Raw genomic sequence first — 18641 nt, 5'->3', positions numbered from 1 at the left:
AGGACCTAGAGTCTGCATTAAACAACGGTGGTGCGTACGTTTACAGAGATGACCCCAAAGGAAAACAGAAATAGCACATAGGTCCCTAAATTTGACATACAGCACCAAAAGAAAGATCGCCAAAAGCAATCAGGTCTAGCTTCACCGCCGACGAACGTTGACCTCGCAGCGCGGCCACCTCTGCACCCACCGGGGACGAGACCACTTGGTGGAGCAGCGGCGTTCTCCGCCACGCCGAGATCCAGGAAGATCCTCCACAGAAGGAGGAAGAACAAGCTCAGGCCATGCAGGCCGAGCGCAGCAGGGCCACCCCTGTGGCCGAAGATAGCAACGGCGCACCTTCGCCGTCGCTTGGGGGCTGCTGCAGAGGGCGCAGACTCCAGAGACCCTCGGTGCCACCAACCAACATCAGCAGCCGCGCCAGCTCCGTTTTCCTCTCCCTCGCCTCCATGGCCGGCCAAGAGGAAAGAAGAATGGGTGAGGCCTCCTCGTCGATGGTGACAGCGCCAAGAGCAGCGCCTCGAAAGAGATGGCGAGCAGGTCGAGCACCGCCTCGTCCCCTCGCTTCCACGGCAGGTCAGAACGGGGCCAGCCAAACCATACACCAATCTCCGTGCAGGGATGCAGCTGCTGTATAGCCGCTTCTCCTCGCCGCCACGGCCGGCCAAAAGTAGCTTCACAGCATCACCTCCCTCCACCTCGAAGCAACCAGGAACCAGGAGCTTTATTAAGGATGCAGAGGCCGTCGTCACCATCGACAGCTCCAACCAGAGGAGCTTGAAGACGGCGAAGACCAACCCCAGAGCTGAGATTCTCCCCCAATCTCGAGCTTCACATCCGGGCATAGCACCCAACCAGCATAAAGCTAAAACTAGAGAAAAACTAAACCTACACCTACTATCTACAGAGGGAACTCCGGCACCTCTCCTCCGCCTCCCTCGACCGGCGACGCCGGCGAGTTTGGCTTCAGATCGGCCCGGGAAGCACGGGAGGACTCTCAGATACTGTAGCAGGAGAGAGACGGGGAAGGATAAGAATGTGGCTTGTACACTATGCACTACTTGGAGCATCTCTAGCACATATCTGGGCTGAAACCGGAAAATAACCGCCAGTATATATGTAGTATCGGGCGTAGGCGTAGATCAAGTCCCGAGTAGATCGAGTTCCGTGCAGATCCTGAAAAAAAGTTCGGTCCCAAAACTTATTTGCAGCAAACCCACGTTGCGGCGCCAAAAGCTAGATATATTCGGATCAGCGGCTTATGGTGTTTTTCCATCGCGTAAAGAATCAAGAGCGCGCTGAACATTTAGCTCGGAACCCCTCGCGCCGCCACCGCTCCATCCCTAGATCTAGCCAGGCGACGGCCTCGTATGCGTCACCGCCACCATCGCCTCCGCCCGAGTTCGTCCGCGCCACCTCCGCCAATGCTTGACGCTGCCCACACCACCGCCAACGCCAACACCCGCCGCCGCCCGCGACGCCTCCGCTGGTCTGCATCGTCCCTCTACCCGAGTTCATCTACGTCGTCCCTACGCTGGAGCCCGCCAACATCGCCTCTGCGTCGCCCCCTGCCCGAGTTCATCCACAAGCTCTAAGGTTCGATTTTGATTTACAATTTTTTGAATCCCCGGGTCGATTCGTGCACTAGGATGAGTTCGTGGAGCGAACCGTGGATTTCATCGCGGAGCGCGTCCACCGATGCCTACGTAGATTCATCCTCCTCGGATGATTCCGATTGGGAATCTGACGACGACGAGATCGAAGACATGCTGCTGCTGGTGGCGTTGTAGAACCTGCACAACGAGGAGAATCGGAAGAGGAAGAGGTGATGATCAACAGTCGACCGCCTCTGCATCCCGTGATGGCCCCGGATATGCTGATGCGGGACTACTTCGCCGAGGTACCTACCTATCCTGCGCATCTCTTCCGTAGACGGTTTCGGATGATGCGAAGGTTGTTCGTCAAAATATAGTGAAGGCATGCAAGGAGAGATGTCATTATTTCACTTGCCGAAGATATGCCACCAGCCTCATCAAGTTTAACCCCTACCAGAAAATCTCGGCGGCGATGTGGATTTTGGCCTACGGAATAGCCACCGATTACACAGACGAGTATCTTCGAATTGGTGAAGATATGTCAATCAAATCCGTTCGCATCTTTTGCGAAGACAATGATTTGTGTGTTCGGAGAAAAGTATCTCCGAGCTTCGAATGAGGAGGACACCAAGAGCCTAATGGATATCAATGAGGCGAGGGGTTGGCCAGGGATGCTTGGCAGCATCGACTATATGCAGTGGACGTGTAAGAATTTCCTGACAGCATGGCACAATCATCATCGTGGTCCAACTATTGTGCTTGAAGCAGGGCCTCGGAGGATCTCTGGATTTGGCATGCTTTCTTTGGCCTTTCAGGGTCTTTAAACGACATCAATGTTCTGCAAAAGATCACATTTTTTTGGCAAGTTTGTCAAGGGTGAAGCGTCGGCGTGTAACTTCACAGTCAACGGGCATGAATATAACATGGGATATTATATAGATAGATGGGATCTATCCAAAATGAACCATATTTGTGAAACCCATACTCAAACCCCATAGCATGATGAAGCTCACTTTGAAAAATGCAAGAAGCAGCTCACAAGAACATAGAGAGAGCCTTCGGTGTTTTGCAAGCTAGATTTGCTATTGTTCGAGGGCCAACCAACTTTTGGGATAAGAAGATCCTTCATAATATCATCGCTGCTTTCGTGATCATGCATAATATGATCATTGAGGATGAGAGAGATATGGGTCTCCCATTTAAATTTGATAGTGTTAGCAGCCGTGTGAAGCCTGTTAGAAATCCTAATCGAATCAAAGCATTTCTCGAGACATACAAGTAGATTGAGGGCAGTGACAAGCATATCCAGTTGCGAGAGGATCTTGTCAAACATCATTGGGAATTGCTTGGCCGTTAATTTTTTTTTTCATTTCATTCTGAATGTGTAAAACTATGGTGTTCTCCTCATTGGACCATTCATTTGTTTAATTATTTTATTTGAACAAGTATTGTAATTTGGATGTTCTTGTACTGTGTGATTTGAACAATAAATTAGATATATTTTTCTATGTTGTGATCTGTATTTGAGTGTAAAGGCTGAGATTACATAAAACAACAAAATCATGTTTTGCATCTCGGGGACGATTCGGCAGAGCAGATACAACATCTCTAAATCGTAAAAAAACATATTTCATTTTATGTTATTGCTATGCGGGATCTGTTCTACGGCGTCGTTTTTAGCATCCAAAAATCCTGATGCGGTTTACCCCATCCATGTTATGTGGTACCGATGTGGTACCGCCGAATGGGGTACCCCATCCATGTTATGTGGTGCCGCCGGATGGGGTACCCATCCATGTTATGTGGTGCCGCCGAATGGGGTATCTGCTATAGATGCTCTTACATGTTTCAGAAGCCCTGGATGTAACCAATGATGTATAGAAATGTGCAAAAATCTTAATATGAACTATTTTATAATCGAAGCTACACAATAGCATAATGCGACATATTTAGTTCTGAAATATGCACTATTCACTATACTTAGATTCACGCATTTGTTATTTTTCTATAGACTAGAATATAAAATAGTTTGTATTGAAATTTTGCACATTTGTAGTATATACATTATTAGCTATATCCAAGAAAACAATTCAGAAAATTTTAAATCATGTAAATATGATTGCCAAAGTTTTAAATTTAAAGAGCTACATGTAGCTCATCTCCATTTAAAATTTCTGACTATCACACCAACTAAACTAACATGACAAAACAAAGGGCCTGCGAATATTAGCACCGGAAAACAAGAACTACATGATAACATGCATCATCAAAATATACACCAATATCATATGCATTTATGATTTTTTTTTATAGAAAAAGGCTCCACAAGCTTCATTTGTCTGCACCACAACTCGATATCGGGTGAACCGGTGTTTCAACAAGGGATCGTACTTTTTTACTTTTCGTGGGAAAGGTGATAATGAAAAAGGCCACATAAGAGGGACATCGGAGACCACCATGTAAATCATCACAAATCAAAGTGTCTTAATCATCGAAGTAGAACTTTGTCCAAGTTCAAAAGGAAAAAATCACCACCCGTTTTGATAGGGGCGAACATGCTTCTTTTCTTACATATTGGTAGTTCCGTTTTACCAAAGGCACCAGTGTTTTTTAGGGTGAGAATAGTTCTCAGTTGATTGTGAACTAACTTAGTTTTCAGCAAGATACTATCATCACATCCCACTTGCAATCGAAGTTGCAATTCATGACTAACACAAACCACGAACCAAATCTAAGATTCAAAGCATTTTTCTCGGTTGCGTTCCTACTTGGAACTAAAAAATCCCAATTGCAACCTAATTAGCAACTCATATGCAAGAATTACAACACAATCAAACGGTGCCAACTGAGAAAGGGGATTCCCCTACGGTAATGTCGTTCAAAAAAACTAAGAAGTAGCAAAGCCACTTTTCATATGACGCGACTTGTAGTGCTCAAAATGCAAAACCATATTAGGGCTTGTTTGATTCAAAAGACTCCTACATAAATTTTGTAGGATTTTCATCTTCGCAAATTTCTCCTATATGCATCATTTGAATCGAAGGATCGAAACCTTAGGAACGCATAGGGATTTTTCCTAGTATATAATTGCATTGCACTATTTTTCCTATACAAGGGATTTTTAATCATGTACTAGGATTTAACTTGACTTGACATTATAATTCTAGAATTTTCTTGTTCCTATGTTTTGATAGGAATTATGAAAATGAAGCGGACCCTTGGCTTGTCAGTTTGTCAGAGAGACACGAAGATCTGATGTGAGCGGGGATCACGTGACACGGCTCCGGATGGTGTGCGGCGCGGCGAAAGCATCCAAAAGGCGGCAGAGATCCCATCGTCGTGCGCCCCACCCCCATGTATATGTGTCGTTGAAAATTCAGTGGGAAAAGGCCAACACGTCAGTGAATATAAACTGTGTGCTTTCGGCCCAGTCAGTCCTACTAATCCATTCCGTGTCACTCTCCTCAGATCAGCACCAGCTTCCCCTTCCACCACCATCACCCAGCCACTGACACCTCCGTCGCCGCCGTCCGCCGTCCGCCATGGGCTCCTCCCACCGCCACCTCCTCCGCCTCCTCGACGACCCCTTCTTCCCCTTCCCCCCGCCACCACCATCCTCCTCCTCCTCCTGCCCCTTCCTCCCTTCCCCATTCGCCTTCCCCCACCACGACCTCGACACCCTCGACCTCGACCTCTTCCTCCCGCCCCACCACACCGTCGACCCCTTCTTCTCCCCCTTGCCCTCGCCCCACGCCTCCCTCCTGCACGACCTCACCGACCGCGTCGCCGCCCTCGAGCTCGCTGCCCTCGCCGCCCGCGCGCCGCAGCCCGCGCGCCGCAAGTACACCTACGCCGCCACCTCCCCGGGCGGCCGCAAGGTCAAGTGGACCGCCGAGGAGAAGCCGCGCACCGGCCACCGCGCGCTCAAGTGGGAGGCCGAGCTCGCCTCCCCCAACGACGACGGCTTCGACCGCAAGTGGCGGTGGGAGACCAAGTCCAAGGCCGCCGGGAAGGCCAAGACCAAGTGGGGCGCCGAGATCAAGGGCAAAGGATGTCTCCAGCCTTGGTCACATGCGTACTCCTGGGAGGAGGACTTCAGCGGGTCAGACGACGAGGAGGAGGATGAGCTGGAGCGCAATCCGGAGAGGAAGAAGAAGGAGATCAAGGGGCCCGCCGCCAAGGAGGACAAGAAGGACAAGAAGAAGACGACCAAATGCGTCCGGATCGAGGAGATCCCCGAGGACAACACCGCCGGATGCGACGCCATCAGGAAGGTGAGCGACGGTTTCTTGATGCCTACTAGCGATGGGGTTTCAGGTTCTTCTACGCCCCGATCTGAACGAATCATTAGATTTTCGAGAGATCCATGGCACTCCTGCATACTTCCGGCTGGATTCGGCAGAAAGACTGAATCTTTAGAGGATGTATGTGGTGGTTTCTGCTGTCTAGATCTGTGTTGCTAGCACAGACTGCACATTGTGCCCCCCTACGATATCTTCTGCTAGACAAAAGCTTTTCATCCTGCTTCCTTGCAATGCAATATTGCCTAGATCTATGTCAGTACTGACTGCACTTCGTGCTATGTTTGCGATGTCAGCGAGCCAAGAACTTCGCCCTGCTTCCTTACAATGTGCTAGGGCTTATAAATTACACTCTTACTGACCACCTGTTATTTTCCCTTTCTGATCAAGGCTTTTGCTATGGGCAATGATAAGGGCAAGGCCAAGGAGCTGTCGCCGCAGGACGCCGCGCTGCTCATCCAGATGAACTACAGGGCGCACCTCGCCCACCGCTCCCAGGTGCTGCGCTGCCTGCGCGACCTCGCCGTCGCCAAGGCCAAGCTCAAGGAGCTCAGGTCCTTGTTCTATAACCTCAATTACAGGCGCCGCTGCAGCCATGACCACGAGGAGCGCCAGAGGTTCTCTGAGAAGATTATTGTCCTGCTCCTCACTGTAGATGCTCTTGAGGTGAGCTCTTTCATGACATGCTTGGCCTTTTTTTTTGTGAAGGACATGTTTGTCATTTATTTTTCGAGAATACACCCCGGAAGGTGTATCAATCATTATGATGCCTGTGCTGTGCATTTGAAATTCAGTTGTTGTATTTACTCGTTTGAGGATGATATATTGGGGTTCTGTACATAAGCATGATTTTTCTAGTAGTGCGCTTAGCTTCTGAACACATGACCAGTGCAAAAAGAATTAAAGCAGACTTGAAAGATTAACATGCTACTGAGCATCTCCTCTTTTTATAAATGTGCATGTCTTGAGCGAAGCAAAGTATGTATTCCTGTTAGCACATATTGCACTGAACTAGGATCTTATTGTTACATATTTGAGACTAGCTGAAAAATACTCCACAGGCATGTAGATAAATTTGATTTCACATCTATTATGTTGGATCCCACCTCTTATTAGCACACTCGGTTAGCGATACATTATCAGTTTAAAAAATCAAGGTGTACACTAGAATGATTGAAATGCTCTTGACCATCTGTTCTTTTCTGAATCTGCATTTGTGTGTGCTCTCTTCAGTGAACCAACTACTTAGTTCCTGGTAGCACATATTGCGCAATTATTTTCTATAAATATGCTAAAATGGCTACAGAACACTCCTTATGTATGTAGATAAATTTTATCTGGCTTCAGTAATGTTTGATCTCACTTCTTGGTAGTATCCTCAGTGATCATTAGGTCCAAGGGTGATAGTATTCTTACATTCTGCAATGTTGCATGTCTCCAGTAGGACTTAAGTGAGGTTTATGGTTCAACAAGTCTTTAGTTGATAAAAACGGCCCGGATTCAATCTTGTGTCCATGTTATTTTTCCTATTGATTGGTTTCCCTGGTAATGGTGCGTCAAGTGCAGGGGCGGTCTTTTACAAAGATCTCTGGAATTGAAACATTTATGTCAGCTTATGATAGATTGTGAACTGAAATTATGCTCACTCAGTTTCGCTCATGTGCATACCTATTGGCCAACTGTTTTCTTTGTATCTGTTCTTTTCTGAACTCAAAATAACCAGCAAAATTAATGTTGCTTGGCATAATTGTCCTTTATCGGCTGCTTCCTATCCTCCTGTTACTTTTCAGTAATCTTATTACTTGTCCATTGATCTTACTCTCTTAACCTCTTTCCATCCAGGGACCTGACTTCATGGTGAGGACGGCAAAGAAATCTATGCTGGAGGAACTCGAGGGGATGCTGGAGATTGTGGACCCACAGCCACCCGGTAAGGAGAGATCGTTTAGCCGCCGAAAGTTTGATCTTCCACAGGGTGGAGCGATCCCGAACGAGAAGTCGGCTGCCGTGAACAACACAGTCAAAGTCATCAACACGGGCAAGGGCAAGTAATGTGGACCACTAGGTCCACCATGCACATCGTTGTCGCTGGGTACCACAGCCGATCGATGGAGCTTGTAGTGCCTCGTGAAGTACGATCTCCTTGTTTTTTTTTCTAGTATCTCTGAGAAGTATTGGACTTGTTGTGAACCATTGTTGTGGTTGTTGTCGTCGCACTTGTAGCATGTATGATCCGTGTCCTTTGCTTTGGACTTGTTGTATGATGTTGTTTGAACTGCAAGTAGATGAGTTTGTGGTGCTTTATCAGGTTTTCTGCTAGCTGCTGGCCTCATGTTTGAGTTCCATGGAAGTTCAATAATGGATGTGCCTATTATGTTTTGTTTTAAAATATATTATTGTATTACAGTACATCTTACTGACAAGTTGGAATGCATGTATAATACTAAACATAAAACACAATTTATCCATCTGTGAAATTAATGGGCCAATTGTTCTGTGCAGCCTCATGCCTGACCTAGAGAAATACTTGGGTGTGATTACAGCCCAGATAGAACCGTGGTCATGGATCCGATTGGCATCTAGCCCAAGTAGAATTGAAGAAGAGTACTCATTGAAGAACTAGCTGGTCATGGATCCGATTGGCATCTAGCCCAACTAGAATTGAAGAAGAGTACTCATTGAAGAACTAGCAGCATCTCATTGGCCGTGGGATGGTGTGGTGTCCGGCCATGTGCCACCCCTCTCCTCCGTCGGGGTACATGTAGGGGCACGCCGGCCTGAAGGTGGCACTGCCCTTGGCGGTGAGCAGGGAATTTGGTCCATGTCGGACTGGAATACTCGGTACATCTTACCGCGCGCGTTGTAGATCACGTCGACGATCCACCGGTAGTAGCCACCTTCAGGCCGGCTTGAAGTTGTACACTAGAATGATTAAAATGCGATTGAGCATCTGTTCTTTTATGAATCTGCATTTGTGTGTGCTCTCTTCAGTAGACCAACTAGTTATTTCCTGTTAGCACATGTCGATCAATTATTTTCTATAAATATGTTAAAATGGCTACAGAACACTCCTTAGGTATGTAGATAAATTTTATCTGACTTCAGTAATGTTTGAGTGATTCATTAGGTCCAAGGTTGATGGTATTCTTACATTCTGCAATGTTGCATGTCTCCAGTAGGACTTGAGAGAGGTTTATGGTTCAACGAGTCTTTAATTGATAAAAACGGCTCGGATTCAATCTTGTGTCCATGTTATTTTTCCTATTGATTGGTTTCCCTCGTAATGGTGTGTCAAGTGCAGGGGCGGTCTTTTACAAAGATCTCAGGAATTGAACCATTTATGTCAGCTTATGATAGATTGTGAACTGAAATTATGCTCACTCAGTTTCTCTCATGTGCATACCTATTGGCCAACTGTTTTCTTTGTATCTGTTCTTTTCTGAACTCAAAATAACCAGCAAAATTAATGTTGCTTGGCATAATTGTCCTTTATCGGCTGCTTCCTATCCTCCTGTTACTTTTCAGTAATCTTATTACTTGTCCATTGATCTCTTACTCTCTTAACCTCTTTCCATCCAGGGACCTGACTTCATGGTGAGGACGGCAAAGAAATCTATGCTGGAGGAACTCGAGGGGATGCTGGAGATTGTGGACCCACAGCCACCCGGTAAGGAGAGGTCGTTTAGCCGCCGAAAGTTTGATCTTCCGCAGGGTGGAGCCATCCCGAATGAGAAGTCAGCTGCTGTGAACAACACAGTCAAAGTCATCAATACGGGCAAGGGCAAGTAATGTGGACCATTCGGTCCACCATGCACATCGTTGTCGCTGGGTACCACAGCCGATCGATGGAGCTTGTAGTGCCGTGCCTCGTGAGAAGTACGATCTCCTTGTTATTTTCTAGTATCTCTGAGAAGTATTGGACTTGTTGTGAACCATTGTTGTGGTTGTTGTCGTCGCACTTGTAGCATGTATGATCTGTGTCCTTTGCTTTGGACTTCTTGTATGCTGTTGTTTGAACTGCAAGTAGATGAATTTGTGGTGCTTTATCAGGTTTTCTGCTGGCTGCTGCCCTCATGTTTGAGTTACATGGAAGTTCAGTAATGGATGTGCCTATTATGTTTTGTTTTAAAATAAATTACTGTATTACATCTTACAGACAAGTGATGGAATGTGTGAATAATATTGAACACATAACACACTTTATTAAACTATAGGAAATTAAGGGCCAAATTATTCTGTGCAGCCTCTTGTCTCACTTACAGAAATACTTGGCTGTGATTACAGCCCAGGTAGAGCTGTGTTCATGGATCCTATTTGGCTCCCGGAATTGCTCCACAAACGACGATTGACGTACAAACTCTGTACATGCTCATGCTCTCCATACTGCTAACTTTCCTTTAGACCCACCACGCTAATTAATCCCCAGCCCAGTACCATGTGCCCAAGTCTGAGACGAGGCTGGCCTAGTATTTCCCCCTCATCCGGCTCTCAAGCCGCTACAGTAGCTGCCCCTTCTCTCCTCTTCCCCGGGCTGCTCCTTCCTCCTCTCCGCCGGATTAGCCGGCTGGAGATGGAGAGGAGTTAGCGCCGGCTGTAGATATGTAGGTCCCTCTTCTAGTTTTGGTCCCCTAGTGGCGTCTTGGAGCTGTGCCTCAGATCTAGGCGGCAAGATCTGGGGATTAGGGTTCTTTTTCTTGCAGCTATGTCTCCGGTGGTCGGAGCATACGAGCGAGGAGAGAGCCACCGTCTCCGATAATAAAGTAGTTGTCGCGGAGCTGCTGTTCATGTTGAGGAGCTACGAAGCGGAGCCCCCCCTGGCCGGCCATGGAGGCGAGGGGGAGGGGCGAGGCTTTCTGCGGCACGTGGTGGAGCTTCTTCTGGCCGGCCGTGGAGGCGAGGTGGAGAAGCTTTGCTGGGTGCTCTCCCCGGCGGAACGGAGATCCAGGTTCTTCTCTCTGGCTCTAGGTATGCTGAGTTCTTGGGTTGTTCTTCCTCCTCCTTGTGGTCGTGGAGACAGACAGGAGGGGGGAAGACCCAGTGCTTGTCGATCTGGAGACGAGAGGCACATGGGTGAGCGTGCGGTGCTCACCATGTTGGAAGCTTTCCTCAGGCGGCAGATCTCAAGCGCCGGCGTCGTCCGCCGCCGCTATTCTTGGCCAAGGGGGCCTCTCCGCACCTCGGAGGATCCTGCTCCGGGGATTATCTACTTCCTCCAGGCCGAAGAGCTGAAGGGGAAGACCTTCGATCTTGGCGTGGTAATCCATCCTGGTGACGAACCAAGTGGCGTAGTCCCCGACGTCGCCACCAGTGACCATGGCCCAAGATCCAGCCGACGCGGTGGAGAAGAAGGACCCGATTGCTTTCTTTTTTATCTGTCTGGGTTCCTTTTTGTAAAATCTTTCGACTCTTGCGCTATTGTTCTCAAAGCCAAGGTCCTCCTTGTAATTGTTCCCACCGACTAATGAAGCTTCCAGGCCCTTGGGGCCTTTTCTGTTCAAAAAAAGGCTAGCCTAGTGCCCAGTTCCTTCAATCTACAAAGAGTAATATAACATAAAATCACCACTTTGAAATGCTAATTTAGAGCATTTACAGCAGCCTCCCCCAAAACCCACACAGAAATAGCGTCGGATCGAGCGTTTGGAGAATGCCGCCGCGTGTTGTTGCTTTTGGAACGCGCCTGTTTCTAGTCGCGTCACCCTAACAAGACTTGAAGAAATTTAAATTTAACCAAAAACACTCTAATTCATTCATAATTGTTATATATTACAATGTTTTGAATGAAATTCGACCAAATTTAAACCTAGAGGGAAGGACTTTAATACTAACTTAAGGTTAGGCTCCATAGGGATTCATGTGCTCATCAATATCTATATTTAACATAAATGGTTATCTCACTCTAGGGAATGTCTTGAATAATATCCTAGGGTTCCTCTTAAAGGTGATGATTTGAATACTTGGATGTATATCCATGGTTTATCTCAAGGTTTGTCATTGCTTCTCTAATAAATAATGTAGGACTCTCATCCCTCTAGGTTTGATGTATAATAAGTTGGAATAGAGAAGATTATATATTTCTAGAGTTGATCTCCTTGTCTTGTTTCCAACATTGAATTTGTAGTCCTAGTTGGTGGGCCGTCTTTCGCCGCACCGCTGAGATCAACTTCGCTGTCGTCGACATAGCTGGAATTTAGAGCGGGGTGCGATAGGTCACCTAGTCTAGAGCGGGGCGTGGGCGCAGGCAACGGTTCTATTTTATGGATATTTTATATTTAAATTGGGTACACAAGTAGGAAAAAATTGGTCTTTCAATGGATGATTAGTGCTTTGTGCAAAAAACTTACCTATAAATTTTCCTGCCACTAACGCATGGGTCCTACATAAGTTTCGGCGTACAATCGGCGCGACCGCGGAGCGTCCGCGGAGACGCAAACCTGACGCATATTTGGGCAAGGTTTGCGTCATCACGGATAGCCCGGTCACTTTGCATCGCTTCGCTGGAACAGGGCCATTTTCGATCAGGGTAGACGCAAACCGTCGCTCAGCGCCTATTTACGTCATCGCGTTAAACATTTACATAGCAGCTTTTGTAAAAAGAAATGATTACCGCATCTTATCCCAAGTTCCTAGCCCCGGCCCAAACATTAATTTTATATTATACAAATTTAAAAAGCCGCACTAATCTCAAAGCAGAGAGTGGATGCCAAAGGTTGTTAGGGTCGTTGGTGGCTATACCTGGCCATGTGTCGGGCCGGCCGAGGAAAGCCCTGCGGTAAAACATCAGGCCCAAGTCCGGCCCAACCAAATACCCATGAAGCCCGTCAGGCGGCCGGGCCATAGTGTTAAATGCGTTTTTCGGGCTACCCAGGCCCGGCCTGACCATCGGGCCAACTTTTCCAGGCCCAGGCCCGAGTTTTTTGGGCCAGGCTGCCCATGGCCAGGCGTGTTGGTGGCTAACTTGGTCCATGTCGTGGAGTACTCGTAGCTGTGGGTGACGTGGTGGAACTCCTAGATGCCCTTGTTCTTGGCGAGGTCGACGGAGAAGATATCACCATAAGGTCTGACAAAGTGCAAGAAGGCGAGCATTGAGATAGGCTCGTTGGAGACGTTGGCGAGGTTGGAGGTGAAGACGATGTTCCTCATGCCTTGGTTGATCGTGGGTTGGTTCACGTGCCGTCGTGCCCGGCGAGGGGTAGCTGAGCTCTGCACCACCCGAACCAATAACACCGTGGCCCGTGGGGTCGCTGGCCCTCACCACGTACACGACAAAGAAGCTGGAAGGCACGCATGGAGAGGACGATCCAGTCGCCCTTGGGTGACCAACTAGCAGTGGGTGTCGGTCCACGGCCAGCTAGCTAGTGTGCCGTATCACCGTGCTGTGGCCAAACTCTCCGCCCTCCATGGCGTACAGGTTCTCCGTTCTCGTGGAACTTGTCCTGGCCGCCGTCTCTCATGGACCGGAGGAACATGAACTTGGCTCCCTGTGCGTTGCTGGACCAGAAATGCGTTGTTGGGGTGCGTTTGGTTCTAGCCCCAGTTCACCTTACCAATTTTGGCCTTGCCAATTTTTTGGCGCTGGATTCGGCCACCCTCGTTTTGCCCACGATTTGGCGGAAAAGTGAACTAGCACCCATAGATCGGAGCTGGCTAGCCAATTTTTTGGAGCCAAACCAAGCAGCAGCCTAGGGTCACGGGCATGCCAATTATTTGGTCAGGTTAGCTCCGGCTGCAAACCAAACGTACCCTTGAAGCCTCCATTGGTGACTTGTTGCACCTTCCGGCTAGCCGATGGCCCTGACGCATTGGAGATGGCGTAGATCTCCACGGGCTTGGTTGTTGAGAAGGATGGACCAACATCTAAAGGTATAATTGATGCCCCCCATAGGGGGCCTCACAGCGCTTTCAGCTTCTGGGTCGTTGGATCAATCCATCAGCCAATCTCAGCCGTTGATTCCTGGGCAGAACCCACTAGGTAAAGCCATGCAATGGCCATGGTCTACCCGCCTGCAGCTGCACTCGGGACCCACCTTCGTCCGGGTCCGCTCATCAGTCACCGTGGGTAGTCACAGCTTAGAGAAAGAGAGCCCATGATGCTAACGTGAGACAAAAAGAGGATCCCAGGGAGGAAACCCTAGCCGCCAGCCTCCAATCTCCTCCCGTGCTGCTCCTCCCCATCTCCCTCCACTCCATCTCCGGCAAGCCAGCGGCAGCCGCGTGGACAACCAACGAGCAATCGGGGCGGCCGCGGTGGAGGGCCTTGGGCCGCCTCTCTCTCTTCCCATCGCCACCATGGTCGGCCGGGAGCAGAGCCGGCCTTGGGCGCGAGCGCCGCCTCCCGTCGTCTCCATCGCCGGCTGGTAGAAGCACCGACCTTCGGCTCGAGCGCCTCGTCCATTCGTCGCCATGTCCGGCTGGGAGCAGCGTCGGCGAGCGCCGCCTCCTGCTGGCGCCATGGCCGACCGGTAGCCGCGCCATCCTTGGGGGCGAGCGGCGACGGGCGGCTGAGATCCCCATCACCATCGCCATCTTCCCCGAGTTCCAGTGATCCAAATCAACCCCTCTCTACGTTCCAGTAATCCGCTTTATTTTATTTGGGATTTCCAAGAGATTTTTCCCCTCTCGTTCGTTCCTTTGGCTGGATCTCCCGTCCTTTTATTTTGCCTCGAATTTGGGTTCGGTTACCATCAACATTTGTTTGACCGGTGGGATTTTGTTCTAATCCGCTCGCTTTTCTTTGGGGTCTGCGAGAGATTGTTTTTGCTCGTGGGTCGTTTCTTTCTCTGGATGCTCCCGTGTTCTTTTTGACTGTAATTTGGCCCCTTGCTGCTTCTCCTCTTGTCCTTTACCTTTTGGATTTTTTTAAGTTCGAGTCTTTTCCGATTTGGATTATTCTTTCGGGTTGCTGGTGTTCTGTCGCTGCCCTTTTGATCGATTTTCCCGTTTCTGGGCTGATAAGTGACGTGAATTCTTCTTGTTTCCTGTTTCTTACTCACAGGTCATTGCCTTCCTAGAGATTGCTGTGTCGAGTGGACGCGGCTGATTGAAGGTTCTTGTCTTGGTTTGCTATCTAAGTCTGCTCGTGGTAAGAGGTGTCTGTTTCATCCATCCGTCATCAGTTACTTCTTTCGTTTGGTTCTTGTCTGAGTAGTATGTCCACTTACAGGGTGTAGTTTGGTGATGATTGTGGAGTAGGATGTGGCCGGGCTGGTATTCCTTGGTGTAAATTGTCCGTGATTGTGAAGTAGGTTTGCATTGTTAAAAAGATACAGATTTGATGAAAGCTTTGTTCGTGGTTCTATCATTGGGTTGCTACGTTGCAGGATAAAGGACTGTGTGTGTTCTGGTCAGTGCTAGGTATCCGGGAGGAGCATGAATCGGCCATGTCATATATGATAGAAGTTGGTTGCTTCCGATTATCTGTAGTTCTATTTCGTGAGCGGCCCTCAATAGGTGTTGCAATAATTCTTCTCTTGTTGTTGGACTCAGCTGCTTCCTAAAAAAATCCATGTTCCTTAGATTATTTGCTCTTTTATTTGACAAATGACACTTATTTGTACCTACACCAAGTGTTCCATAATGCCATGATGCTATATATATGAACTTTGGATCCAATAGTTTCATTCAAATTTCACCAGCATCTTCTAATTTCAGAGGCTTATGAGCAAATGAGCCGTTTTTTTGCTCATGATCAATAAAGTTTTGAATGATTGTGATATTGTGGTGTTTGCAGCACTGTTGCTGCCGTCGTCGGCCTCGAGAAGGGCACTCCAACCTCCAGTGGATCATCTTCATTTCCACAATGGGTATTTTCCTTCCATTTGGCCTCGTTTGCTATGTTTGAACATTATTGGGTATTGAGTTGTAATTTCAATGATCACGGTCTCATTTTTTTCTCGTTATTTCTTAAAAAAATTCAACATGGATCTTTTGTTGTACTTGCATCGAGGATGTGTAAATGTGCAAACAGGAACTCCCAATTTCGTAAATTGATGATCGTGCTTCTAGCTTAAGTATATATATAATATAATATCCTTTCCACCTCTTTAGTTACAAAATGTCCGAAGGCACTGGATTTTTTTATTGTTCTGTTTTTGCTATCCATGTATTACAATAGCTAGCCGCTATGGTACTGTATCTCTTAGCATTTTTGGTATTTTCTTTGATAATATGTTTCAAAGCTGTTTACCTTCAGAACCTTTACCTTTGCTTCTGTGCATCTCATTCAGAGTTGCTATCCATTCAAATAAAAACTTTTGGTTGATGAAGTATTAGTAAAATAAGGCTTATGTTAGCTACATGTTACACTACATGGATTTCAAAAAAGAAATTGACACACATTTTTTGGCTCAAGAATTATTTTAGGTCACCTCTAAAAAAAATAGAGCGCAGGAAATGGTAATGTCCAGTTCGGCCATTCAAAATCTCCACCTGATTTGAGCTTTTTTCAGTAATAGTTCATCTGCTGATATCAGTCTATGCTGTTTGCCAAATCATAATTCTCATTTTTCTGCTTCTATGTGCATGCGATGTGTCTTAACCATCTTGTGATCCCTTTTGTATTCATATTATAAGCTACAAGTGCACCTGTATTCATACTGGTTTGATTAAACTACTGTAAAGTTGGAAACTTCTGTTTGTTATCATGTACTTCCGTGCATATATGTTGTTAGAATATCAAAAATTCCAGCCGTTGGTGCCATTTGAATTATATTTTGTGATTAGAGAAATTAAGCAGTGCATTTTTTATACATTGGGTCTCAGATTTCAATTTGCTTCATAATCCAAATATGTGATTTACTCAATCATGTTTGTTGCTCTTCTAACAGGTTCCGAAACAATCACTTGGCGCATGATATATGGAATGAACGATAGTTTTGGGTGTCTTTACGTGTGAGTACCAGGCATCAGTAGGCGTAAATCCAACCAAAGAATCATCAGAATTGATTATCTAATTCCCCAACAGTTATTAGAGACAATAAAGAGGTTAGTAGTTGGTCTGCTTAAAATTGTTTCTGCAGTATGTTTCACTCTCAATGGGAGTTTCTGCAGTAAAATGATCTTAAATAAAAATATAGGTACTTAAACATATATCTATATTGTATATTTGATGCAAACATTTTTCACCATCCAAGTTTACAATGCTGAGCCGGTGAAAACAGTAGAGCGATGATACACACCAGGGATATAGATGAGGTTCACATGAAGTATTCTGAGATTGAGCAAACTTATGAATATATAGGGCCAGGATTTCTCTGTTCTGCTTTGATTGCTATGGCAGTATTTTTACAAACATAAGCTCAGATTAATTATTTCATTGCTGTTGTAATACTTGCTCCAATCCATAATAAGAGTTGGAAGTTTAGTTCAAAGTTGAGGACATTTTAACTAAAATCGCAACACTTATTATGGATCAGAGGGGGTACCTTTTCTCTGGAATGACCTAAATAAGCTATAGCACATTGCTCTCATATCTATTCATGAGGTTTGGTTATTTAGTTGAGAAGGACTAAGTTCATATGTAACAGAAAAATATTATATAGTTTTGCAGAATATAGTACTGTACATTATTTTAAAAATAATGTTGTTGTCTGAATAGCATATGACTTAAGAATCAGAAAGAGCTAGAGTGTGTACCTATGATTCCTCAGATTGTGCTTGGCTGGCCATTGCAGGTTCGACCAAAGCATCCTCCCGCTGCTCTACACCGATGTCTTCCCATCATCCTCCCGCTAACCGATATGTTCCCAGCAGCATCCGCACAGGACATAACAGGGCAGCATAGGACAGCTCTAGCTGGTGCTGCATATGCAAAGCCAAATCTAATGGTTATCACTGCAAATGTACAAGGGAATTACAGGAAAGATAAACAAGGTTGATTGCATGTGAACCATATGAATACATAGCTGTTTCTAGATGGCACAAACAAGAGTTATATAAAAACACAAGAAAGTCATTAGAGAGGGAGAAGGGGAAGGAGTGAGAGAGAGAGAGAGAGAGAGAGAGAGAGAGAGAGAGAGAGAGAGAGAGAGGCAGGCAGAGAGGCAAATTGTTAGCTCAAATCCTCAAAAGTTGAAGAGGGACAAATAGGCAGAGAGAGGTGTGTTTCACTAGAGCCCCTCCGATTTTTCCTCGTTCAAAAAGTTAGGCTAACCAAATCTCGCAACCCGCCTAGCCTATTTCCTTATTCTTTTTCAAAATAAAGAAAATAGCCTGCTGCCTTATTTAAGCAATCATATTCGGTTTGTAGGAGCCAAATATATGCAGTGGCACTGTTGAGTCACCATCTCCAATTGTTCTCTGTCAGGCAGAAATGAATGATGAGAATGAGTTGAATTTGAATTTAATTTAGATCCTACAGCCCCAGGTGCGGTGACTGACGGGGCTTGTTCAGAGTTTAGACATGCAAAAGCAGCATGTCTTGACTATCTAGCAGCAACACCCACCACTATTTACTATGTTGAAAGCATGATTACACTATTCTGATCTACATATTTACAGTAAAATTACATGCTACTTTTTTTTTACCTGCACCGCTCAATGCAAATTAAGGTTCAGTTGTACGTAACAGCTGATTGATGACCAGCTGTTGGTACCTTGCATGTAGACATGTGGATCCCAAATAAGAGAAGGGAAAAAAAGGGAAGAGGGAATTGATGGAGCCATCATCAGACTGTCCGTGTACTGTCTCAAAGAGCCGATTCACCCATGATCCGTACGGGGTGCACGAATACTTGGTGATCCTGCTTGA

The 18641-nt window shown here is 46.6% G+C and overlaps 1 protein-coding gene across 1 annotated transcript; it reads left to right on the top strand.

Annotated features, from left to right (window-relative positions):
• The first annotated feature begins 5020 nt into the window (after window positions 1-5020).
• Window positions 5021-8215, top strand: LOC127311691 (uncharacterized). Its single transcript, XM_051342149.1, has 3 exons — window positions 5021-5869; window positions 6287-6562; window positions 7739-8215. Exons 1-3 carry the CDS (start codon window positions 5138-5140, stop codon window positions 7946-7948), a joined length of 1218 nt encoding a protein of 405 aa, XP_051198109.1. The 5' UTR covers window positions 5021-5137; the 3' UTR covers window positions 7949-8215.
• The last annotated feature ends 10426 nt before the right edge of the window (window positions 8216-18641 follow it).

This window comes from Lolium perenne, chromosome 7 (genome assembly GCF_019359855.2).
Source record: "Lolium perenne isolate Kyuss_39 chromosome 7, Kyuss_2.0, whole genome shotgun sequence".
NCBI lineage: Eukaryota > Viridiplantae > Streptophyta > Magnoliopsida > Poales > Poaceae > Lolium > Lolium perenne.
This window is presented reverse-complemented; position numbering and strand designations above follow the sequence as displayed.

Excerpts from the sequence above, each read along its gene's own strand:
- LOC127311691 (XM_051342149.1), top strand. The coding sequence starts at position 5,138 with ATGGGCTCCTCCCACCGCCACCTCCTCCGCCTCCTCGACGACCCCTTC. Across the intron at positions 5,870-6,286 it reads GATGCGACGCCATCAGGAAG|GCTTTTGCTATGGGCAATGA; the intron begins GTGAGCGACGGT and ends TTTCTGATCAAG. Across the intron at positions 6,563-7,738 it reads TCACTGTAGATGCTCTTGAG|GGACCTGACTTCATGGTGAG; the intron begins GTGAGCTCTTTC and ends CTTTCCATCCAG.